We start from the raw sequence: 26,599 nt of genomic DNA on the forward strand, positions 1-26,599 counted from the left end.
GTTTGGGGAGATATATATATATATATATATATATATATATAAATTCATATGCCCCTCTGAGCAAATATAAAATATTAATTTCATTTTGTTAGTATGATATTTAAGCATATTACCCCAAAATATTATTGATTAAAAGGTTTTGAATGAGATAAAAAATGTTAAATAGCTCACTGGAAGCTTGTGCAAATGAACATATTAAATAAAAGTTTTTGCCTTCCTGTACCTGTCAAAGTCTAATTTGTTATTTAGTAAACTCCTGAAACTGCCTTTTGAGGTTATATTGGTTGTGAATTAATTTTTTAAAGCTTTTAGGCCTTGTAAGTTTTGGGGTTATTAACTAAAAATACATCCAACCCTCACTAAGGTAATTTAACTTTAAAATGAGGCAATGATTAACTTATCCATTCCAATTCTACTACTCGTTGCAGGGTAGGCTGCTGAGATCGTCCTTGGAGGTGAGCATAGTACCATCAGATTGATTACCCTACTCCATATGTTAAATACACATTTGCTCTTCACCTGCTCTTTATATGCTGCAAAGATCCAATGCACTGGAACCTCCCATTCACCATGATGGCCAGCCTGGTACAGAGAGCTTCACATTCTTCCATGCTGAAAGGCAGACAGCACACCATATCAGAATTCTGGGCACAGAAAATTAGATTTCCATTCATGAACAGAAATTAACTATTTCATTATGGCACTTTAGAAATACGATTTTAGTTTCTTAATATGGCTTTTCCCTTGAAGAACTAAAAAAAAACTTTTTAAATATCAATTAAGTGTCTTCACATAGGGTTTATTACTGCTCCTTCTTAAGCCTGAGGCCAACTCTCTCACTCGGAACACCCTATCAAGCACATTACTTCTTTCAAACTCCCTCAAGCTTTGACTTGAGACCTACATTTCCTAAAAAATGTTCCCCAAATAATACTGAGCTCTTTTCATTATGCTTCAGAGTCCATACTTAGTTGGTTTTTATGGTTTTGTATTTATAACTGGTTAACCTGCATGTGATTACATAATTTCTAATTTCATAGACCATGATAACTTTATGTAAAAGTTCATGACAATTAAATGATTGGCTCCAGGATAGATGGTATGCTAGGGCAAGGCTAGGATAGAAACAAGCTTCTTGATTATAAACAAATGGAATACTTTTTCTACTCTATGATAAGTTCAATAAAAGGGTGAACTTCATGCAAGGTCAACCTCACAAGAAAAACACAGGGGCTTCAGGTGCTTCTTTACTTAACTGATTGGAAGGGTCTACCTTATGGAGGAGGCCTGGGAGCTGCTTCTTAAAGGACTGGTAAGGTTACATCTTGGAGAGACTTTCTGAAAAGACCATTCCAGGGCACGATGAGAGGAAAGGTCAATGAATGTCTGTGGAATCACGAGTCACTCAGATAGACTAATAGGAGAAGGTGTTGTAGGGAAAAAAGGGCTAGAAATTTACATAATAAAAAGGCCTTGCATAGTAAGCCAAAAGATGCTGAACTTTATGCAATAGCAACAGGAAGTCACAGTTGAGTTGTGAGGGTCATAAATCATAAGAAATTTGTTTTTAAAAAGATTGTTTAGGCCCTATCCCAGCTGGATTCTCACTATGTAACCTGCCTGACTTGTTCCTAAGACTATAAACACAAAATACTTTCATCTAATTGTAAACACTCATTATCAATATATATTACATGGGGATTACGTTTTCCCACCCATCACCCTAGAATCGTGCCTACCTATTGACCTGAAAGTTCCTGCACTCAGTTACCTGTGAGATGTGAGGATGACTGAACATTTATTCTGTACTTCCTCTGAAATGATCTTCCAGAGGTGCCGTTTCGACTTAGGATCCATCCCAGAGCTTGGCTCATCCTTAATAGAAAGTTACAAGAAAAAATTTATCAAATTAATTAATTTTTGATGAGGCTCCTCACATGAATCACTACATCCCACTTGCCTAGAACAAAAATCACTTTGTGAAGTCCGGCGACTAACTTGTTCATACTTAATAGACTTCTTTCTGCAGCTGTCTAAAAGCTCAGGATTAATCATTTAAAATTGACAATCTGTTTTAAGAAGTGTCTCATTGAAGTTGACATCCTGTAACTTTACACTTGTCTCTTATATTTCTTTGGAAAACATTCTGCTTCAATTACTGACAAAGCAGAGTTTTTACATTTAATAGTACATTGTCACATATATATTTGAAGCCAACAGCAACGAGATTGCTACCTTGCTCCTGATAGCAGACGCATGGCTGTGAGTAATAATATGCCATGTGAAGTGGAAAGAACACAATTTGAGTTTTCAGTTAATACATTTGAGGTATATATATTTTAAAAATATTTTATTAATTTTAGAGAGGAAGGGAGAGGGAAAGAAAGATAGAAACATCAAGGATAAGAGAGAATCATTGATTGGCTGCCTCCTGCACGCCCCCTACTGGGGATGGAGCCCACAACCTGAACATGTGTCCTGACCAGGAATCAAACCATGACCTCCTGGTTCATGGGTCCACGCTCAACCTCTGAGCCACACCAGCTGGCTTCAGATATATTTTTAGTTTTATGTCATTAATTGAAATTTCATACTTTTTGGGGAAATAAGCATATGATTTTCAGAAACTTCCAAGTGGAAAGATATAAATTATATTTGAAAAGTAAATGCTGTTTCAAAAATTGTCCAGACATAAAATTAGAAATGTAGTAATGGATAACCTAAGCAAGCAATAGTAGGGCAAAAAAATGATTAAACACACAAATTACAGGTTAAGATTAGGTAAAAATTATATATATTGGAAAGTATGTACATATGATCACCAGCGACTGTTTTTATAGTAGGGGCTTAAATTTAAATTTAGAGAAAGAAATGAGTGATAATTTGGGTAAACAGTAAAGGATATATTGTCACGGCTCCTATTTTTGAAGATGATGGCACATATAGTAAATGCGTATAAAAGAAAATATACTATCTTTCTCTCAAAGCCAATATTTCAGTGAAGCTCATTAATACCTAACATTTGCACAGCACTTTTAACTTTTTGAAGTACTTTACATCTATTATCTCACAGGAATGCCTAAGGATTGTTTTGTCCAATTTAAGGGACACTTACACAATAAAATTCCATTATAAGCATCGATTGGCAGGGATATAACACATTGTAAGCTCTGGTATTACAGAGAGTTGGGCTGTGCATCACTCCATCTGGGCAGTTTACATGAACTGATCCTCTGCATGACTTAATCCCTGGAATAATGTGGTGGTTTATAAGTGGATTTTTATTGCATATACTTAAGGCTCTTTTGGAGTATGGATGTCCTTAAATGAAGGGGATTTTCCTAAATAAGGGCAAGCTTATTTCTCTGAAATAAATACTGGGGAGCAGAATGCTATGTTACCCCTGTGTGTAATTTACATTCTCAGGTGGTCAGCTTAATATTCTAGCTCTGAACGAAAATATTTATATTTCTTGCCTTTGAAAAATTCAGATAAAATAAAATGGCAGATTTTCAATCACATCCCAAGCTAGGTAACTCAGGGTTTTCCATAACAAGGAAATAACATTTTAGCACAACACATTGTCTTAAAATGTGTCTTTCCTCCTTTCTAGAAGTTTACAAATATGTTAGTTCACCTCATCCGTTACCAATACAACTGATTTCTCCAGTAACTGGGAATCACATTCTACCATATTCCATTACTGACTCACTTGTATCCCCTGAATTTATTCCAGCTAATTCCCATTCCCGTGCCAAGTGTTTCCTCTGAAACCGACTGTGACACAGCTTCAGACAAAAACATATTTGAGGGCAACTGTCATGGCAACAAATTATTTGCTGATGTACTATCAGCAATAAAGTGCTTTTGCAAAGCACTTTACCCAGTGGTCGGCAAACTGCGGCTCGCGAGCCACATGCGGCTCTTTGGACCCTTGAGTGTGGCTCTTCCTAAGCCTTAGGAGGACCCTAATTAGGTTAATAACAATGTACCTACCTATATAGTTTAAGTTTTAAAAATTTGGCTCTCAAAAGAAATTTCAATCGTTGTACTGTTGATATTTGGCTGTGTTGACTGAGTTTGCCGACCACTGAGCTATACTGTCCTTTCATGAGATAGTCTAGGTAAAGTGCTTTGCAAAATAACCAGCACATAGTGTGCACTTCACAAATGTTAATTCCAATAATGAGAATGAAATGTGACACCCAATTGGAAATGTGGTTCTAATTGTTCAGTAGTCTTTTAAATAATATTTGTTTTTATTGATTTCAGAGAGAGAGAGAGAGAGAAACATCAATGATGAGAGAGAATCATCAACTGGCTGCCTCCTGCATATCCCCCCACTGGGATTCCAGCCCACGACACAGTCATGTGGCATGTGCCCTGACTGGGAATCCAACTGTGACCTCCTGGTTCATGGGTGAAGCTCAACCACTGAGCCACACCAGCCAGGCTGCAATAGCCTTTTTCATGGCTTCTCTTACCAGCAGTAGGATGGAAGGCTTCCCGATCAAGGCCAGTGCGGTGGATAGTTTTCTTTTTGTGCCGTAACTGCATAGAGACGTAGCCCTGTCCTTGTAGGGCATCAGGTGAAGTCTGCGCAGGAGTTTATGAACAGTCTACGGGTGGAAAGAGAGTTAGGTTGAACTTCTACCAAAACCCTTAAAGCACTAAACAAAGAAACATAAAAGCTGTTTGTGAAAAGAGCATTTTATAGTGAAGAAATATATACCTGAAAAATTCAAACATTTAAACTGAACATAGATTTTATTTTTATTTTCAAAGGTCCACTTGAAATTAATAATTATTTAAAAAATAAAAGTGATTCTGTGGAGGCTCATTTTCAAGTGGGATTCCCCCCCCCCCCAAGGTGTGGCATGTATGCATATGTGCATGTGCGTGTGTGTTTGCATTAGCAATTGCAGATTATTCTTTCTGCTACAGTAACACAGGGTTTCCTTGTTAAGCTTAAAAGAGCTAAAACAGAATTCAGCCTTTCTCAAGGCAGGTTTCTCATTGATGTCTTCACGGTTTCATCTTTCTTCTTACTGAGAGGTGAGTTGTCAGAAAGGCTTTAAGACTTTTTAAACTGACCTGGTATCAAAATTTTATCACATTAACTGAGGAATCATGAGTGCTTGTGGCTATTTTTGTACTTAAATAGCCCTGGCAAATAGTGGATTTCTAGGAGGATTTCAACAGATCCCTGGGGTTGCAAAAATAGAGGAAACTGCCCTGAGGGTTTACCATTCCATTACAAAGGCAAATAATTGTAGTGAAGTACAAAACCACATTTGAAAATTCAAATGGGAAACTATTCTTTTTTACTTGGGCATTTTGTAGGTAATTCCATTTTGTATCTGGACATTAAAGGATGTTCAGGTATCACCAATCAATGCTCCACCCACAGCCCAGACCAGTGTGATCCTTTTTTTGATAGCTCTTAAAAAGTATCTGAAAGCCTGACCGGCATGACTCAATGGTTGACCATCCACCTATGAACCAGGAGGTCACAGTTCCATTCCCGGTCAGGGCACATGCCCAGTTTTTAGGGCCAATCTCCAGTAAGGGGCGTGCAGGAACTAGCCAATCAATGATTAGCTCTCACCATTGATGTTTCTCTCTCTCTCTCTCTCTCTCTCTCTCCCTCTCCTTTCCTCTCTGAAATCAATAAAAATATGTTAAAAAATAACTGAACAAAAACTAACAGAGGAGCTTCTAAACCTGAGTTCTAAACCTGAGTTCACAGGTGTGTATATGATATATGCAATCAAGCTAATATGTATCCACTATCATTGTTAGGAGGAAATGTCTTCGTTTTGTAGATATCAACTTGGTCTTGAGGGGATGGGGGGTGGAAAACAGAAACAATATGGTTTTCAAATGGTCTAGTTTGTCACACTTATACTCACTTCTTTAATATCCTTTTCTGGAATTCCATGTATCCTGGCATAGAAATCTAAGGCATCTTCCTGAGGACAGTAGCCAACTAGTGAGCTGTGAGAGTCTACGTGAGCCAGAGATCTGAATTGGGAGAATCAAAGACACAGATGAGTTTCAAAACTTAGTTCCCTCTCCGTCCCCAAATGTTGGGAAGGCAGTTCTCTTTTAGTCATGGTGATTAGTGGTTCTGATAAAAAGAGGAAAAAGAATCCCACCGTCAGTTACACTTAAAGTTTAAAACTTTCCACTTGCTTGAATAGCCATTCCCCTCACACACACTTGAGGATTTAATACCATAACCATAAAAGAACATAAAGAATCTGCTTTAATTATTTTTTCATTCAATTACATAGTGCTTAGTATATTAAAGCACTTGTTTTTCATACCCAGTCTTATTTCTAATCAGAATGTGTCCACTTGAAGGAATTATGTCTCCAGTCAGCATTTTGAAGATAGTGGTCTTTCCTGCTCCATTCACCCCAAGAAGGCCAAAGCACTGGTTAGCGGGAGAAAAAAAGAAAATATTTAAAACTTAATTAAAACCAAAGAAATGTTACTATTGTGTCTCTTTCCTCATTTTCCTTGGGTAAAATATATTACCAAGAAAAATAAATCACTGGAATTATTCATGCATATTGTAGTGCTTTATTGGCATTTGATAAAACTTTCTATTTTAAAACAACTGGGTAATAAATTGGCAGTTACATAATAGTCACTGGATGTAAAGTACAGCATAGGGAGTACAGTTAATAATATTGCAATAACTATGTATGGTGCAGGATGGGGACTAGATTTATCGTGGTGCTCAGTTAGTTATATAAATGTCTAATCACTGAGTTGTACACTTGAAACTAATATAATATTGTATGTCCACTATAACTGAAAAATAAAAATTCTTAAAATAAATGGTTACTTATATATCTTTTTCCTCTCTTCCCTTTAACTACATTTGAACATTTGTAAATATATATGACTTGTTCTATATATATCACAGCACACCTCTGTGTGACATGAAAAAATACCTGAGTAAGATATGCTAACCTGACAAACTGATTGTATTTATAGATTTCACATTTTTCACACAAACTGTAATCACAACTTTACTGAATAAGCTGCTGAAGCAGAAATTTCTCTACACTGTCGAATATATTTGATACATTTACTTTGCAGCTCTGCTCAGAAACTAAGGGATATGCCCACCTTGTCTTTCTCCTTTCAAAGCTGCCTTAATATTGCTCTGTGAAAACAGCAAGAATAAATATGGATGCAGTCCCAGGACCTCACTTCTGACAACTGATTTCTTTATGCTCTTTATTGAAGAGGCCTGGAAACTAAACATTGAGGAGAACACCCTACACAGGCTTCTTGAGTGACAGCCCACCCCAGGGAGGAGAGTAGCTTGGGAAGGGGCTCAGGACTTAGCATGTGATGAATCCTCCCTATCAAGATGGAAGACGTATAGGTAAGTAACACATGGGTCTATAAGTAAATTTTATATATAGAATCCATCAAATGATTCAGAGGTTGACTTACATACTTTTAGAAAAAAAATTAAGGAAAGATAAAGATTTGAATTTGTCACTTATCATACCAACATTAAGGAGAGTTAGAAACAAAATACTGTTTCTTACCTCCCCAGCAGGTATCCCAATGCTGATGTTGTTTACAGCTATAATCTTTTTGTGGATAAGTTGGTAGGACTTGGTGAGACGATGGAGTTGGACCAGGTCAAATTCGCTTGCACCATTCTCAACTCTTAATCTCTCAGCCCGCACATCTTCATCTTCATCTATTGTCTCAATTACAGGTGAAGAATTAAATTTTCTGAAGAAGAGTCTAAAAAATGAACCCAATAATTTGCATCAATGATTCTGAAATGGCACCATTCAATTTTGACATGTTTTAATGGGTTCTTGCTTCACTAAAAGTGTGCTATCATATGCTAGGTTTGTTTTAAATTTGTTATGCAATTTGCTACTCAAATAACTTAAAAATTAGTATGACTGCTCTTCACCATATTTGCTACGATATTTGGAAAACAGGTTTTGCTTTCCATGACTGGAATGCCCACAGATTTACTCTTACAATTCAGACTTCTAATTTTAGTAATAAGGAGGTCAGTTTGGGTTTGAAAGTTACTTCCTAACAGAGACCAGAATCATTAATGAGAATCAACACCTACAATTGCACAATCAGTGATCACCTTTTTAAAATCCTCTCTATTTTTTCTTTTATCATCAATAATATGAATGGTATTTCTATAATCTTTTTACTGTGAATGTCTTACTTAGGATCTATCCAGTATGTTAAGGTCAACCATGAAAGCTCAGTAAGTCTCAAATCCCAAATCCACATCAGTATCTTGCTTAACAAACACCAAAGCAAACCAAAGAAAACAAAGTTAAAAACCCAACAAATCAGTTTAGTTTTTCCCCTGATGTCTCTGTGTCTTTTAATGATATCCCCAGAGATCACAACTGTTTTCTTTGAATCTTCTCCATTCCAAAATCCACTCATGCAGTCACTCTGCTAGCACTGGAAATGCCTTATAATATCCAGTCATTGTCATTGATCATTTTCTGTCTATTTCTATTACCATCATGGGCTTTCACTCTTTCTCACTTAGATTTTTCCAGGACACTCAAATTACTCCAGTGTCTCTGACTCGTCCATTCCAATCAGCACTATCTCAACAAAATCACACCTCCTGAGACACTATTTGATCATGCTGCTCTCTGCTCAAAAGCCTTTAATGGACTACTGTTTGTTTGTTGAACAAAGTCCAAACCACATATCTCTAACCAAGCATTCAATAAACTCCATAATCTTCCAACCACATACTCTAACTCCTACTATTTCATTGCATTTATTCTGTTTTAAACAAGTAGTTACTCATTTCTCAGATATGTCCCAAGATTTTTTTCTCCATCTTTGCTCTTGTCATTTCTTTCATTATTATTAAGTTTTATTTTCTGATAGGTGATATGTGCACATCAAGTATTAAAATGGTGCTGAGAATATATAGTGAAAAGTAAATGTTCTTCAACCATATACAGTTCATTTCAGCACAGGCACATGTAATTATATAGTCTATGCATGTGTTTATATAAATAACATATATTTCCTGTCTAACCCAAATGGTAATATACTTTACTTAGTGTTCTAAACCCTGCATTTTTCACTTAATAAATATTAGAAGTAATCCAAAATATTACACTGGTAACTGTGTCATTCTGTCTAATGGTTGCATGGTATTTAATTTATGAATACATGTATATAATTTATTTAACTAGTCCCTAAATAAAGTTAGGTTATTTCATTCTTTTGCTATTAGGAATAGGTTGCTATGATGAATAATTTTATATATACATTAGTCCACATATTTGTGAGCATATCTGTAGAAAAATTCCTAGAAATGGAATTGTTGGGTTAATGGTAGGTGCATTTATGAATCTGTCCTCAATTTTATTTTCCTAAATCTCTAGCTAATATGACACATATTCACCATTTTTCAAAAAGTTGCCCCAAATGCATTGTTAACATGCTACATAATCAATCTTCTTTCCCCACTTCTATTTTCCCTAACTCAAACAACATAAACAGACTACATCTTTTGTTTATGTACATATTTTCTCTCCATTGCTCAATCTTAATTTCTTTATAGCTCACAATTGTGCTTAATGTTACTCTCTAGTGTACAGCAATACTTGCATAGTAACATTCTATAACTATTTACTGAATGAAATGAATGGTGAATTATGCTACAATTTTTGAAAAGGTTTTTTGAGCAAAACATTTCCATACTAATGGAAAAGCTTAGACATATTGACCCGTCCCTGAATATTTTGAATTGAGTTCCATCCTGGATGTCACACACTATGTTTTCATTGTATTTACCTGAATTTTTTTATTAGCCATTCATTGATTAAGAGTCGCAAGAAAAAGAACATGGTGCCCTGAGCAACCAAAGCCACGAACATTGCACCTAGTTTATCCATCTCAAAGGTTTCACTTGGGTATTCCACACCATATGCTTTTAAGAAGTCCAGGACCGACTGTTGCTGAGAAAGTTCAATCAATCCGTAGCCAAAACAGAATTGTGGGAATATCAGGAAAATGCGCTTGAGGGTTTCAGAAATAAGTTCTAAAGTCTGAAATAAGATAAATAAAAGTGAAGCTTAGTGTTAAACTTCCAACAAATTGACAAAAATTTAAAGTGAGATGTAGTTGAATATTGGAACCTGAGAAGCTTATCTAGATTGGCAATTATTTCATATGTATGCTGAATTTGCATATAGGTATTTACTGTAACCAAATGGTGGAGATTCATACTAAAATTCAAGCAAAGCCAGGACAGTGTGGCTCAGTGGTTGAACACTGACCTATGAACCAGGAAGTCACAGTTCAATTCCTGTTGGGGCACATGCCCAGGTTGCGGGTTCAATCCCTAGTATGGGGCATGCAAGAGGCGCCTATCAATGCTTCTCTCTCACCATTGATGTTTCTATCTCTCTCTCCCTCTCTGAAATCAATACAAAGATATTTAAATATATGTATATTAAAATACAGGCAGAAAAGATTATATTTTTCTTGAGTTGATCTAAGATGTTGGGCCAAACCCTGGAGACAGAATCACTTCTAGACCTGCCTTAGATTTTAGGAATGTAGGAATAGCCAAAGTGTTGGGGTCTGACTCAGGGTATCAGCAGGTGCCTGAGTGAAAGTGCACTACAGCTTCAGAATCTAAGGTAATTTCTACTTGAAGAGGGACTAAAATGGTGAAATAAGATGGAAGGAGAAAGACGACCTATCTTAACGAGAAGCAAATGGCTCATTTTCACATTATTCACACTTGGGGCCAGCCATGCTCCTCATGAATTTTCTTCTTCCTCCTGGAGTGTGCTTGTTTTTTCCTCAGTTCACTTCATTTCCTCTCTATTCTTTCCCATTCAATTGCCTGGCACTGTTAGTGCTTCCCTTCTAACTAGTCATAATTGTCGGCTCTAAATGCAAAGTGATGCTTACAGTGAAGTAGGCTCCAACCCATGATCAAAGGGGAATGAATTGGTATTTTTTTCCATAAATGTTGAAATGAATCTTAACATACAATCATATGACCAAGCCATTGTGCTTGTCACTACCATATCATAAAAAGTTGTTAATAAGTGAAAAGTTTAACTGACCAATTGGTTGCACGATTCTTGTAGTGCGGTACCGTAGACCTGATTGCACTCTATCACCCAACTCGAGGCCTATCATATGTCAATAGTGTTGTTGCTGGGTAAGTGCAATTATAGTTATGAACCTCGATGGGCCTAAAAAGAATTTTTAAAGGCTGTAGTTTCTCCTCTACTAAATGTAATAGAATCTAATGAAATGTCTCTTTTCTACTCAGGTAATGCAAATTACAAAAAATTTTTCCACCTTGGACTTGTTGAAGTATATGAGGTATCCAGTGAAGTTTAGCAGATTATTAAAAGACCTTACCGGATCATTAAGCTTTTCCTTGGACAGAAAGTATACCACCGACAAGGAAACAATGGAATTGATGCCAAAGAAAAGGTTGATGCAGACGTAAGTGATGAAAGCCATTCCTGTTTCATGGAAGATCCCAGCCAGCAAATACATCCAAGAAAATGTGGCATACCTATATGTTAATAATTAAGAATTAAAATTATGCCTTCATTATTCTCCCTATTAAACACATACATATATACATACATAGATGGATTTCCAAAGTGAAAATAAACATTAGGAATGAATTTCCAAGCCACATAGCTAGATCTCTTCTTTTTACAATTCTTCTCTTTAGCAACAACAACAGAACTCCAATGGAAGTTTTTAAAATGACAGTAAGAATCCTCTCTTTTAAGGAATCTTGAGCAGTCCTACATCATTACAATTTTAAATTAATTCCTCCTAGAAATGGTATTATACTACCTAAGCAAGATCTTTTTTTTCTTTTTGAAAATATGGATTTAATCGATATAAATCTTACAATTTAAAGTTGAGGAAAAATAATGGTATCATTATAAGCAAGCTAATCAGACCAGGGTATGCTTAGAGCTGGCTGTCTTATTTTGAGCAAATACTTGAACAACCTTTGGGGTAATGAAGTAGAACTAGAGACAAAGAGATCCTTCACCAGCTGCAATTGCTAACTGAATGGATAGTACTCATGCATTCAGGGAAGAAAGAATTGCTACTCTAAGTATTGATTGTATCAATCTGTATTACCCTAATATAGAAACAATATTATGTGTGTGGTTTAGACATCTATAAAAATATAAATAAATATACCTTAATGCTATATATACTCAACATTTGTTAATACATAAATCCATACATGCATATACATTTTTCTGATCATTCTAAAGCCTCCCCTTTTATGTAAATTAAATTACATATGTAAATTGCTAAGCATGGCACTTGGTACCTAGTAAATGCTCATTAATGGCAGGTAATTCTATTAATAACAACAGCATTCACATTCAGATGTATTGTACTTTACAAACTACAAGCATAATGTGTTGTTAGTCATCACTCATGGCTAATGAAACCCCAAGGCAATTGTAAATTAACTAATGAGATTTAGGCTTTGTTTGTGCATAGGAGATTTTTATTCTGTTAATTCTTTCACTGCAGCTTACCCAAATAGCAGGAGTAGGAGAGATACAGCACCTAGGTTGTTCCCATTGTAGAAAGCAGGTAACTTGAAAATTGCAATGACACCAATTGAAAATGCTACGGGCACCAAGTAGAAGACCTATGGGAATAGGTAAAATAATGTTTAACATGTGACAAGTGTTTTTAAAGAAAAATTAATAGGCCATATAGTTTAAAACTATAACAAGTTGACCTAGAAATGTTTAAAGAAACAAATTTTTATTGATGTTCCTGCTGCTGGTAATGTTCAGCTTATTTTACATTGATTTCACTCTAAAAATTGTCTCCTGAAACATGAGGTCAAGCCAGCCTTCATCTATATAAATACACATGGAGTCCCTAGTGTTTCTGCCTCCAGGCCTTGAGACTGGATGATTCGGTGCCAGAAGCTCAGTGAGACAGATAAGACAGCCAGGCATCCGATCCTGGCATTAGATTCAGTCCTCTAAGTATTGATTTCATTTTGAAGACTAGAACTCTCTCAGATGGTTGTGATTTCTAAGGCTTGGTTATCAGTGTGAGCCAGTCTGTGCCAAACAGCAGAGCAGCGGGGCCTACACATTCTTAGAATCACAGGTATATGAACAAAGAACACAAGGTTTTACTGACAAGTACAAATAGGAAATGTTGAGTTTACAGCAAGATGCACACAATAAAAGAGATGGTGTTTTAATTTGGGGGGAGGGGAGGTGAGAATCTCCTAAATTGAAGTGAACACCAGATTTAGAACAACAGAATCTGAATAGTTAGCAGCCCTTCACAGAAGTATATACTTTTAAGCTTTCTTAACATTAAAGCTCCTATTAAGTACAGAGGAGTCATTACTGTTCTTTTAGATTTGACTTCTACAACAAAAGCATTTCAGACCTCACTAAATACATTCACAAAATGGATATGCAGTTAATTACTCTCCAATCCTTTAAACCAATGATCTCTACAGCAACCCAGACAATTTCACCATAATCACCAGGCAAAGCAAGCCCATCCTGGGCTTTTGGCCAATCCAGGCACATTTGGAGACAAGAAAAACCATCCGAACTTTGAGATCACTTTATGCAAATCAGAGGGCTAGCAATAAAATGCATCCTTTATTGTTCCTACTAATCTTCTCCAATGTGTCATTCTGCCTGGGATGCTACTTTGAAATGCCCAGTATTTGTTGATTAAATTGTATAAGCTTGATTATTTGGTACCATTGGGCAAGGTTGTTCTGCGAAGCTTCTGTTTCTTCGCAGTAATGGCCCTCGAACTTCAGTGTGCATAAGTTAACTTGAAGGATTTTGTTAACAGTGGGTATTTCCCAGGCTCCATTTCCAAGATAGGGATATAATGGGTCTGGAGTGGGGCCCTGGAATGGGTGGTCCTCAGACCACCGAGATGAGGGCAGGTGGATTTCTCTGGGACCCTGGAATAAATGTAGCTCTAGCGCATCACCCAACCACTGGATGACTTGCAAGCCGGATGCAAAGCATTTTTTTTCTTAATTTGCTTATTTTAGGGTAATAATATGAACAAACTAGCATCAGTAAATTTCAAATTTAAGACTGATGTCTTCTACTAAAATCAACCCTGTCTTCCCAAGAATACACAAGTTACTCACCATGTCATATATGAAATTTGTTACCCAGTAGCATGTCACACCGATGCCTGAAATGTGCTGCAACTGCTTGGCTTTGGTCTGATGCTCCCTTACAACATAGGTGACAAAGCTGGCGGTAGTGACAGAGTAGCCCATCAGGATGGAGAGGGCCACTAAGACATCGATGAGACTGCTCATTCTGTAGTGAGCAATAGGCAGAAGAAAGCACACATACATTTTTGAACCTCTTTTCCTTTCAGAAAGATTCATGACTAAAATCATCAACAAAACAGTATAGGAGTTGGCTGTGACACAAATAAGTCTTCCTGCAAGGCATCCAGATAATACCTTCTACATGACTCGGCTGTGACCCTGGAATAAATGTAGCTCTAGCGCATCTGAATTGACTGGGGATATTTTATAGAAAACCTCAGTCTCCAAGGGTTACGGGGTGTATCAAGAGATATATAGTTCTTGAGCATAGAAATAGGGCTTAAATGCTATGCAGGGAAATTGAAATGATGAAGCACTTATGCACCTGACTTACAAAAGCAACAGATTCTATAAATCTATAGTCAACACGCGCTACTTGGCAACCCCACTGTACACTCTTTCAGAAACTTCCTTTTGTCCCAGGCAGTGACTTATATTACCAGCTTTTCTAGATTGACATTCATGCAGATACAACTGTGATTTCCAATTATAGTACTTAGTGCAAAGACTTGTCTAGGCCAAGGAGGAAGTAGTCATGCCATACATATGCACTTACGTGGCTTGTTCTTGGTCTTGCACGCCTGGATAAGGGTGACTATACATGATGATGGCTTAAAGAAGAGACAGTTCTTTTAGTAGGTATTCAGGTAATCAGAAATATCAAATTTTAGAGAATAAGGCACAATACTTTCTCCTTATGCTATGATCTAAAGAATTTTACTTTAGGGATACTCTTTTAAAGGAAAATTATTTTCTTCCAATCTCACTAATGACATACAAGTGGACATAAAAAGAAAAAGTTTTTAGATCATGTATGGAATTTTGAGGGAAGGGGCTTACATTTCTTGTATAGCATTTGCCTCCCTATTATATTTAATTAAGGGTTTCCTATTTTCTCCTCTTTGCTGTACTTCAGAAATTATTGGCATATAAAGAAGCAACTCAAAGGGAGACCAATTATATGAGGATCTCCTGAAGAACAGACACTTACCACCCCCTTTCTTCTTCATCGTGCTATTGGCTGTGGTGGAAATATTGTACTTGAGAGGATAGATCCCTCCTTCTCTTTATTTCTAAGATGCCTGTTGTTCTGGAATTCTACCACAGTAGGGCTTGGAGCCTCGGCCACCCCTTCAGGGATTTTCGTGGGGACATAAAAATCAAGGAAGACTCAGGGAAACTAGCTGGCTTCAGAAAATTAGTCACTTAATTCCAATATGATCCTACATTATTGGGTTCTCCCACAGTTGGTTTCACTTTTGGAGCTAGAAGCAAAGTTTTTTCCCCTCTTCCTTAGAAGATGTTGGCTAGCCAGAGTCAAAATGGGCTGTCAACAGATTCCTAAAGGACCACATTGTGAAGGTAAGGTCTATACTGCCTGAGTAACTTTGGAACAGAATGGTAGAAACTAGAAGGAAGATAGCCCCTAAATCAGGGGTGGGCAAACTTTTTGACTCGAGGGCCACAATGGGTTCTTAATCTGGACCAGAGGGCCGGAACAAAAGCATGGATGGAGTGTTTGTGTGAACTAATATAAATTCAAAGTAAACATCATTACATAAAAGGGTACGGTCTTTTTTTTTTTTTAGTTTTATTCATTTCAAACCGGCCGGATCCGGCCCGCGGGCCATAGTTTGCCCACGGCTGCCCTAAACACATGTTCCTAGCGTCATTAGCTGAGGTAGGACTTTCTCACTTACTTCTCATATAGCATGTGTTCATTATATTAGTATATTAAGGTCCCATTCACAGCACCCAAATATTATAGAATTATTCTAAAGTTATATTCTCTTAATTAGCTTAAATTCATCATTGTTATTAAGTAGAATGCGACATGCTTTGAAATTAAATTCTGAAATTGTAAAGAAAAAAGTATGTAGTTGAAGTAAAACAGAGATACTGACAACAATAACCAGTTTTGCCTAGAACTTTAATCACATCATTGGGGGAATAAAATTCTCTTATTTATTTTGTGTGCGTGTGCGTGTGTGTGTGTGTGTGTGTGTGTGTGTGTGTAAATCAATGGGCTTTCTTTTTACTGAGATTCAATTTTCCTTGGGAACCTACAAAAACCTAATTGTTAAATTATCATATAGGCAGGGGAAAACCTTTTTTTAAAAAATTTCTGCTTTGTGCTTCAGAATCAAAAAGTACTCTAGAGGAATCTTTGCAAATACATTTAGCCCACTATAAAAAATGGCGCTGAACCAATTGTTTTCATACATATCCTTAGCTGAAAGGTCAAGTAAATGTGTCAGGGTTAGGGGTCTATACCAAAATCTTCTTTGGGGTTCTACAGCATCCAGCACAATGTTTTGAGTATAGCAATTAGTCAATAAATGCTTATTAAATCTAGTCAATCTCAAAATTTCAATTTTTTCTCCCACATCCAATACACATTAAAAGTAACACATTTTAACTCTGTCTGGTGTGGTTAACTTGGTTGGGTGTTGTCCCGTGTACCAAAAGGTTACCGGTTTGATTTCCTCCTCATGCAGGAGGCAGCTGAGATGTTTCGCTCTCACATAGATGTTTCTCTCTCTCTCCTTGCCTCTCCATTCCTCTCTCTAAAAATCTATGAAAAATATTTTTCAAAGTAACATATTTTATGTTGTTTCTAGAGTTGTCAACCTAAAATGAGATATTTCCTTTTGACCATTGGTACTAACGCAATAAAAGGTAAGAATAAACACCAGGGGGTTGGGAACAACGTGTCAGTTATTTTGAAAAAAAGCCTCGTTGTATAATATTTGTTAGTAAAAACAATATTCCTTGAGAAGCAAGAACAGAATTTTCATGTGTAATTAACCATGAGAGGAAACCATATGAATATAATAGATATTGACATTATAAAGGAAAGTTAATTAAAAGATTTTAAATAGAATGTGAGAATCCAAAGAAAATCAATTTTACAGCTAAAGCAAAATCCCAGTTCATGTAGACTCCAACAAAAATGCTTTAAAATAACTAGGGTAATGGGATGGGGGTGGCAGGAGAATAGTTGAGTTGGTTTTTACAGACAGTATTGCCATGCCAGATCCTACACATGCATTATAAAATAACAAAGGTATTTTGGGGTGACATGGATTTTTTTCTTTAAAAAAAAATCAAACTTTTTCCAGAGAGGGTGGGAGGCTACCCTCCCCCTTACATAAGTCTATGTAAGAAAAGTTAATTACAAAATATAATTCAAGCTAAGCCTCATTTTAAAATTAAAAATAAATTTACTTTTAGAGTCAATGTATGTTCCAGAATTCTTAATTCTTTATATTCTGTAACTTAAAAATACAGTGGTAGGTGGGGAGGGTACCGGAGCAGGGTGGAGGGGGTTCATGGGGGGAAACGGGGACATCTGTAATACTTTCAACAACAAAGATTTTTAAAAATACAGTGGTAAGAGTCAGAACTAGCCTGAGTCCAGGATGACTCAGATTGCTTTGTTCGTGGTAAAGAACACTAGTAATAAATGAAAACTGAATACAGATTTCAATAGATGACCCTTCAAAAGTGCACTGGTCTCTTATTCGCACCTATACTCCCTTGCTACATTTCCCTTAGTCATTTCTATAGTTTTTACACTTTCATTACCTGCCACAGCAACAACCGTCTTTTGCTCTGAATAATAAATCCGACTGAAAGTCAAGTGTTCAATAGTATTTCAAACCAGGTTATACTCGGCTAGCTTTAGTCACCATCTCACTTAATTTACCACTTTGACTCTGCCCTTTTCTGACGCTCCACATCGCAGGACTATCTATCTCTTGCTGTTTCATTATGGTTCCTCCTGCTAAGAAAATGCCAAAGCAGTTGGGGGAAAATGGTGTTTTCTCTGAAGTGAAGATTGCAAAGGATTCTGTTTCTAGAACGAGTATTTGATCCACAGTTGACTGGTACAATCACAGAACATACACATACACAATTATGCCCAACAGCAGGGAGATGAAGGAAAAGTAGGCCTCCGCATTTCTCAAAGACATGTTGTATCTTTTCTCCCTACTTAATCGGTTATTTGTTAGCTCATTTATTGGGCTAGCCCTCAGGCTTAGCCAGCAAATATGAGACTTATTTTTTTTTTACCTTTATCATTATTATTTTTTAGGATCAATATGGCAAAAACAATTTGAGTAATGCTTAAGACAATAAAAGAGTCTGATGGACAGTGATTGACTTATCTTTCAAATTATAGACTCTATTTTTAAAACGATGTGAAAAAAAAATGATGTGGAAGCCTCTTGGGAAATCCAAATAAAGTAAAGCTGGCTGGGAATAGAGAAGTATTTAAAAAATAAAGAGGCAAGAGTCAGACAGAAATGAGTTCAAATCCCACTATGACCCCCAGATAAATAGTAGGGAACAAGGATACTCAGCCTGAAAGGGTGCTTGAAAGATTAGCAAGAGTCCCTAGAGAGCATATGTCATGTGGTAAGTGCTCAATTAATGATAACACTTTTGGTCAAGCATAGAACTTTTAGTTTAAATGTGTTGTCCTCATGTTTAGATTTGTGCTATTTATTGACATTATTATTTTGATTTTTTTAGCCTATATACAAGCAACTAGTTATAAAATATTTTCCTCTGAGATATAACTAGTAGGTATGAAAGCAGAAATAAGGGCAAAGTCAGCATTACTATCCTGAATTGATAAATGAGAAACTAAATTGAAGTTAAGGGGATTATCCCAAACTTTCCATCTGGTGGTCGTTGGGAAGTAGTAGCTTCAAACTCCTTTTAAAGATCTGTGATTTAGGTACCATAAAATACCTGCCGCTGGGAGGAAATGGGATTTAACATGAACTTTTATATGGAGAGTGGCAAAAGGTGCCATACAAGAAGCTCTGTGTAAGCAACTTTACCGTGTCGGGCAGCATCATATTTTGACATGTTAAGTCGCAGGAGGAAATTGTTCAGGCTGTTGAGGTAAGCTGGAAGGGAGTGATAGCCTTCTGGATCATACCACACCTGTTCAATTCCAAAAGAAGGCAGGATCAGAATTGTGTTTCAATAAACCAGGCTGTCTTTACATCTGACAGCCTACGGAATTCGTATTTAAACTAAGAGGACCAATTCCTAATAGTTTATTTCATCTTGGAAGATTATGAACCATCCCCCAGAGTGTGGACCACAGACCACTAAGTTTCCAATTCAGTGATGGACAGCGATTGGGAAAGTAGTATTTTTTCTGAATGGTAAGTTATTAGTTATCCTGATCTTCTCTGTAGCCCCAGCTTTAAATAAACTGGAAAAAGTATTATTATCTCCATCTCTGAAGTTGATTTATAGTGAGTCTCAGACTAAAAATAAGGCATTTTTGGCTCTCGGAATATAATAAAAACACATGGCATATATGTCAGGCTGTAGAAAAAAAATTAAACACATATGCAAGCATCAGTCTTAGCAACAAGACTGATAACCTTGAAATTCCCCCACTAGCTCTCTATTCCTAGTTATAACCCACAAAGAAGTGAGTTCCTTTACTTTCTATGTCAAATACAGAGGGACTTAAAATACTGGTGGACCTCTATTCAAGAAACCCAGTCAATAATTTAAAATTTAAAATCTGATTTTCAGAGAAATTATTTAATATTATAACTCCTTTGTTGACTCAAGAATATTTACTGTGTAAAGAGAGGGAGGAAAGGAACAAAAGGGGGTGGCATTCAAATATTCAGTATTATTACTTACTTCTCACTTTCACTATGACCTTGTGGAAACCAGCTAAAATAGACTCAATACCTATCTTATAGAGATGTTGTGAGGATGGAATTAGGTAGATTGTGTAACAGGTGATGCTAGTGCTTGGTTTATAACAATATCTAAATGAATGTTAGTTCTCCACTTCCCCAAGTTTGTATATGTCTCTTACAACCTAAAGAGAAATATGGGAAGGGCAACTGAAACTCTCTAAGACTACCATTGATAGTAAGTCTGATCATAGGTGTGTGATCCTGTGACTCGTGCTTGTTTCAAAACATAGGTATGATCTAGAAGAAAAAAGAGCCAATAGGATTTTTTAAATTTCCATCAAATTCTGTTAACTCTCCATGTTCTCTAAGAAACAAGGCTAGATAAATATGACACAACACAACAAAATATAAATAAAACATTAATGTATAGTTTAACAAAAAATTATAAAGGAAGTACACACATTGATCCATCACTCAGGCTGAGAAACAAAACTCACCAGCACCCAGAATAACTTCTCCCTGACCCTCTTTTTCCTTCCAAATCATAATTCTCTTGCCCCTAAACAATAGAATGGAGGGTTGCCGATTCTCGACGTCTACAGTGAATGCAATTATAGTTGTGTATTCCTTTTTGTCTTTTCTTCTGCTTATTAATAATGTTTGGGACATTTAGCCTGTGTATTATATAACACTGAATTTTTTCATTTTCATTGCTAAAAGGTCTATTGAATAAATACACAGTAATTTATTTGTGTATTCTACTGTATATGGACACTTGGAGTTGTGTTTTGAGCTCATATGAGAAACACTAGTATATGTGTTTTGTACTTATGTGTACGTGTTTCCCTGGAGTAAATACACAGGACTGAAATCACTGTGCTATGGGGTATGTATTACCCCAAACTGCTTTTCAAATGGATTATACCCATGTTTTGTTTTTTACCTCATGGAAATGCTTGAACATTTCAAGTTCACATTCTCATTTCTATGACATCCCACAGAAACTTTATAATTTACCTTGGCAAGTGTTCTATTGGCAGGAACTGCTGTTACATCGAAACGAAGATCATTAGTCAAAGGCAGCCCAAAACTCCAACCTCCATATCTGTATAAAATAATAAAATTTATATTTGTTTTAATGGAGCAAATAGTCATAATTGATCTAAAATGTTTAAGATCTCAATCTTTTCTTTCCATTAGGAACACATTTATGGTATAAAATAAATACTGCCTGATAAATATTTTACATTTTCATTGATTTGTTTTTATCATATTTTAGTCTAAAATGTATATTATAGCTAGAAATAAAAAGTCCTAAACAATAGCAAATGTGTAGTAATCATTCTGAAAACCAATGACATAATCTAACCAATTCCTCCAACATAACCACCACAGAAATCCTGAGACTTTAGGGCTTAAATATCCTTTTTTAGATAAGTTTTGTTATAAACCAAACACTACAATGATATAGCATCAGTTTTTAACTTGTTTCAAGTGACTTCATTTCTTCTATTCTCCCAACTTTTTCCCTTAGCTTGTCCCCTGCTGCTGTATGTTTGTTTTTCTTCCTGGATATTTGAAGGTGAGTTATGATTATGTAACTCCCCATCAGTTCATGGTCTCTTAAAAATAAAAAGTGGATTTTAAAAAATCCAAGTAGAAATTTAAATAATAGATTAGTTTAAATGTCCCAATAGGGGTTGAGTTAAATAAATAATAATGCAGTCATGCTGGTATAATCTTGTGGCTGTCATCCTAAATGTGGTCATAGCACTATAGTTTTGGTATGTAAAGAACACTGTAGTGTATTGTTCACTTTTAAAAAAAATAGATTTTAGAACAGTTTTTTAATAATCAACCCAATTTTGTTGACAATATTTACATGTATGTCTGACCAGAAAAGTTTTGGAAGGATTATTTTAGAGCTAATATTAGTCTTTTATGTAAATTGAGAAATAAAAGTGGGATAAAATGGAAAAGAGGAAAAAATAGTAGCTATTGCAAGCCTACCAACTCCCACATCCCTAGCTTTACAGATGTATAGTGACAAATAAAAATTATATGTATTTAAGGTGTACAACTTGAGATTTTGATAGATGTATACATTGTGAAATAATCACCGCAATCAAGCTAATCAATATATCCATCACCTCACATAGTTACCATTTTCTTTGTGTGTGTTGTGTGAATATGTACTGAGAACTCTATCCTCTTAGCAAATTTCAAGTATACAATACAGTACTGTTAACCTTGTCACACCGCTGTCCATTAGATCTCCGGAATCTATTCATCTTGACACTGTTATATCCTTGAGCAGCATCTCCTATCCCCCCACCTCTCCCCAAACTCTGGCAACCGCCATTCTACTCTCTACCTCTACGAGTCTGACTATTTTAGATTTCACATATAAGTGAAATCATGCAGCATTGGTCTTTCTGTGTTTGGCTCATTTCACTTAGTTTAGTGTCTTCCAGGCCTCTCCATGTTTTTGCAAATGCAAGCCTACCAATCTTACATTCATAGAAAATGCTTCAGTGACTTAGGTATTTGTCCAGGGACCTTGCTACACATGTGCACATCTTATCTACATGCAGAGATATGCATATTGAAACTAAGGCCATTTGTCATGGGAAGCAATGCCTTAAAATTCTCCAAGTTGGCATAATCCAGTCAATAACTTCTCTTTTGCTTCAAGGAATAAAAGTGTATAAATTTCACAATACATGTTTGAGGCCGAAAAAAAAATCAATGCTTTTTAATTTGCTCAAATGGATCCTAATTTAGAGTCATTACTTAAATATTAATACATAAAGCTGTTTAGATAAAGAAGATATTTAACTATGTAAATAATCAATAGACATGTGCATCCATTGACTCAAGTTCAGAAGGCAATTACCATTAAAATTAAAAGGCAAGATATGCTCAATTAAATGTTATAAACAGAGTATTTTTTACCTTTTTTGCATAAACTCATTAGCAGTTGATATAAGATAATTTTCCAAGCGGTGCCCAGTGAGGTCATAAATTACTTGGGAAGAATAAGTTCTTCTGTGAGGTGGAGAGTAGTTAAACTTAGGACATTCCTGAAAAATAAAGCTAAAAGTTAAGTTCTTTTCTGGCCAGTGCAGTGCAAATCAAATAGACAATGTCAAGGACCTTCAGTCTCATCACCTGTCTATTATTGCAGCTGGTGGAGTGTGACCTCTGCTCCCTGACTTTATTTTTTTTTAAATTTTTTAAACTACCTTTTATATTTATTGCATGTAATTTTACCTGTTTCCTTTTTTTAATTGTTTAAAGCATTACATATGCCCCTTTTTTCCCCAATTGACCCCTCCAGCCACTCCCACCCTTGAGGGCAAGCCCCCACCGCCTCAGTGTCTGTGTCCATTGGTCATGCTAATATGCATGCATACAAGTCCTTTGGTTGATCTCTAACCCCACCCCTCCCCTGCTATTTGTCTCTGGATCTATTTTTGTTCATCAGTTTATGTTGATCATTATATCCCACATATGAGTGAGATCATGTGATATTTCTTCAACTGGCTTATTTTGTTTAGCATAATGCTTTCCAGTTCCATTCATGCTGTTGCAAATGGTAAAAGTTCCTTCTTTTCTATAGCGGCATAGTATTTGATTGTGTAGATGTGCCACAGTTTTTTAATCCACTCATCTGCTGATGGGCACGTAGGCTGTTTCCAAATCTTGGCTATTGTAAATTGTGCTGCTATGAACATAGGGGTGCATATATCCTTTCTGATTGGTGTTTCTGGTTTCTTGGGATATAGTCCTAGAAGTGGGATCACTGGGTCAAAGGGGAGTTCCATTTTTAATTTTTTGAGGAAACTTCATACTGTTTTCCACAGTGACTGCACTAGTCTGCATTTCTACCAGCAGTGCACAAGGGTTCTTTTTTCTTCACATCCTCACCAGCACTTGTCATTTGTTGATTTGTTGATGATAGCCATTCTGACAGGTGTGAGATGGTATCTCATTGTTGTTTTGATTTGCATCTCTCGGATGATTAGTGACATATGTCTCTCAGCCTTCTATATGTCCTCTTTTGAAATGTGTCTATTTAGGTTCTTTGCCCATTTTTGATTGGATTGTTTATCTTCCTTTTGTTAAATTGTGAGTTCTCTGTAAATTTTGGAGATTGAACCCTTATCTGAAATAGCATTGGCAAATATGTTCTCCCATGCAATGGGCTTTCTTGTTGTTTTGGTGATGGTTTATTTTGCTGTGCAGAAGCTTTTTATTTTGATGTAGTCCCATTTGTTTATTTTCTCTTTAGTCTCTATTGCCTTAGGAGCTATATCGGTAAAGATATTGCTACGACATATGTCTGATATTTTGCTGCCTATGGAGTCTTCTAACATTTTTATGGTTTCCCCTCTTACATTTAAGTCCTTTATCCATTTTGAGTTTATTTTTGTGTATGATGTAAGTTGGTGTTCTAGTTTCATTTTTTTTTATTGCTTAAAGTATTACAAAGGGTATTACATATGTGTCCCTTTTTTCCCCCGCCCTTGACAATCCCCTGGCCTCCCCTACCCCCCAGTGTCTTATGTCCATTGGTTATGCTTATATGCATGCATCTGAGCAAATTTCCCAGCACCATTTATTGAAGAGACTGTCTTGACTCCATTGTATGCTCTTGCTTCCTTTGTCAAATATTAATTGACTGCTCCCTGACTTTAAAGAGCTTTGAAAAGGAAGGCATCTTGCCTAGGCCAAGAAATTAGAAGAAATAGTTATTATATGCAGAGAGCTTATACTTGAATTTAGGGTTCAGTTGAAGTAAAAAAATAACACAACTAATGTGCGATTTTTCTTTTACTGTACTGACAAGCTTGATATATTTGGAGAACAACACTGAACACTAAGATGACTAAAAATTCCCTCAATAATTCACAGGGAAGAAAAAAATGTTTGCCCCAAATTGAAAAGATAACATTAGCAGACTTATGTTCTCAGGGTCTAATAGAAGTGGATGAAAAGTTTGAGTTATTGTCCTGGCCAGGTTGCTCAGTGGGTTGGAGCATCATCTCAAACACCAAAAGGTTGTGATTCAATTCCCATTCAGGGCATATACCTAGGCTGTGGGTTCAATTCCTGGTCAGGAAGCAACCAATCGATGTTTCTCTCTCACCTCTCTCTCACTCTCTTTCTCTCTCCCCCCCTTCTCTCTCTCTAAAATCAATAAAAAGCATGACCTTGGGTGAGAATTAAAAAACAAAACTTTGAGTTATATTAGTTTTAAGGTACCAAACTTAGGTGTCAGAGCTCAATTTTACATATATTTAAATCAAAATCTAAAATAATTTCCTATAAGTATAAATCTAATATTTATACATCTTATATAATAAAAGCCTAATATGCTAAGTGTCCGGTCGTCCAATCGGCTGTTCAACCAATCAAAGCGTAATATGCTAATGATATGCTAAGGTTGCTCAACCGCTCGCTATGAAGTGCACTGACCACTAGGAGGCAGATGCTCCAACTGGTAGGTTAGCTTGCTGCTGGCCTCCAGCCAATTGAGACATGCCCTGGAGCCCTCTTATGTCCCTCCCTGGCTGGCCAACCTCCTGCATCCCTCCCCGGCACCGATCATGCACCAGTGGGGTCCCCCAGTCTGGCCTGTGCCCTCTCACAATCCAGGACCCCTCGTGGGAGGTCGGAGAGCCAGTGTTGGCCTGATCCCGCAGGCCAGGCTGAGGGACCCCACTGGTGCACAAATTCATGCACAGGGCCTCTAGTATAAATATAAAATTATTCCAAAATGAAAAGTATATATATTACAGGGTCCCTGCAGACCCTTCACCGAGTCTGCCCATTGTTAACACCTTACATTATAATCACACATTTGTTTAAGTGCTTTGGTACATGACTATTAACCAATCTCAGAGCTAAGTTTTAATCACTTATTTTTATGCTTGTAACTTTCTGCACTTCCTATTTACTTTTCATTGAAGCTTCCCATATTTTACTGCCTTGAACTGTAGTTTGGGAAAGCCTAGAACTTTTCCAGTTTTTCCTTCCATCCCTTCATACAATGTCCCACGCCTTGAGGCTAGTACCACACATGGACTTCCACATTAGATAGATTAGAGACGGGATTAGGAAACTTTTTAAGTACTGGGTAAGGCTAATATTTAAATATGCAAGGATCCCAAAAGATGCCCATTGAACTCCAGCTTTTACTGTTAGTGATTGTCTTGCATGAAAACAGGTTGCATTTACTGGAAACATTTTCATTCTAACATCTTTTACAAAGACAGTTCAGGGTACAATCCTATGACACTTTGTAGAGAATATTGCTAGATTCTTCCCCATGGGGAAGTAAGCTGATAACATAGTGACTCTCAGAGACTAATAGTGATCTCTCTTCTTCAGCCATCTTTAATTTACCCAGTGAATTTGGTTTTCTTAAAAGCTTATTGAATGGATAGGCCTAAGGTGTGTATCCATAGCATAGAGATAGGGTAAGTGATAATTGGACAATTTTTTCTAT

The 26,599-nt window shown here is 36.5% G+C and overlaps 1 protein-coding gene across 1 annotated transcript in view; it reads right to left on the reverse strand.

The window, feature by feature from the left end:
- Positions 1-26,599, reverse strand: part of ABCA12 (ATP binding cassette subfamily A member 12) — a 168,026-nt gene that overhangs the window by 6,059 nt on the left and 135,368 nt on the right. The window contains exons 37-50 of the mRNA XM_006082487.3: positions 23,041-23,168; positions 21,103-21,190; positions 19,255-19,360; positions 14,958-15,012; positions 14,210-14,387; positions 12,594-12,709; positions 11,431-11,590; positions 9,841-10,094; positions 7,575-7,779; positions 6,330-6,439; positions 5,913-6,024; positions 4,485-4,619; positions 1,772-1,875; positions 520-612 (exon numbers count right to left, since the gene is read on the reverse strand). Coding sequence (XP_006082549.1) covers positions 520-612; positions 1,772-1,875; positions 4,485-4,619; positions 5,913-6,024; positions 6,330-6,439; positions 7,575-7,779; positions 9,841-10,094; positions 11,431-11,590; positions 12,594-12,709; positions 14,210-14,387; positions 14,958-15,012; positions 19,255-19,360; positions 21,103-21,190; positions 23,041-23,168 — 1,844 coding nt within the window. The remainder of the gene's footprint in view (positions 1-519; positions 613-1,771; positions 1,876-4,484; positions 4,620-5,912; positions 6,025-6,329; positions 6,440-7,574; positions 7,780-9,840; positions 10,095-11,430; positions 11,591-12,593; positions 12,710-14,209; positions 14,388-14,957; positions 15,013-19,254; positions 19,361-21,102; positions 21,191-23,040; positions 23,169-26,599) is intronic.

This window comes from Myotis lucifugus, unplaced genomic scaffold, assembly GCF_000147115.1.
Source record: "Myotis lucifugus unplaced genomic scaffold, Myoluc2.0 scaffold_3, whole genome shotgun sequence".
Classification (NCBI taxonomy): domain Eukaryota; kingdom Metazoa; phylum Chordata; class Mammalia; order Chiroptera; family Vespertilionidae; genus Myotis; species Myotis lucifugus.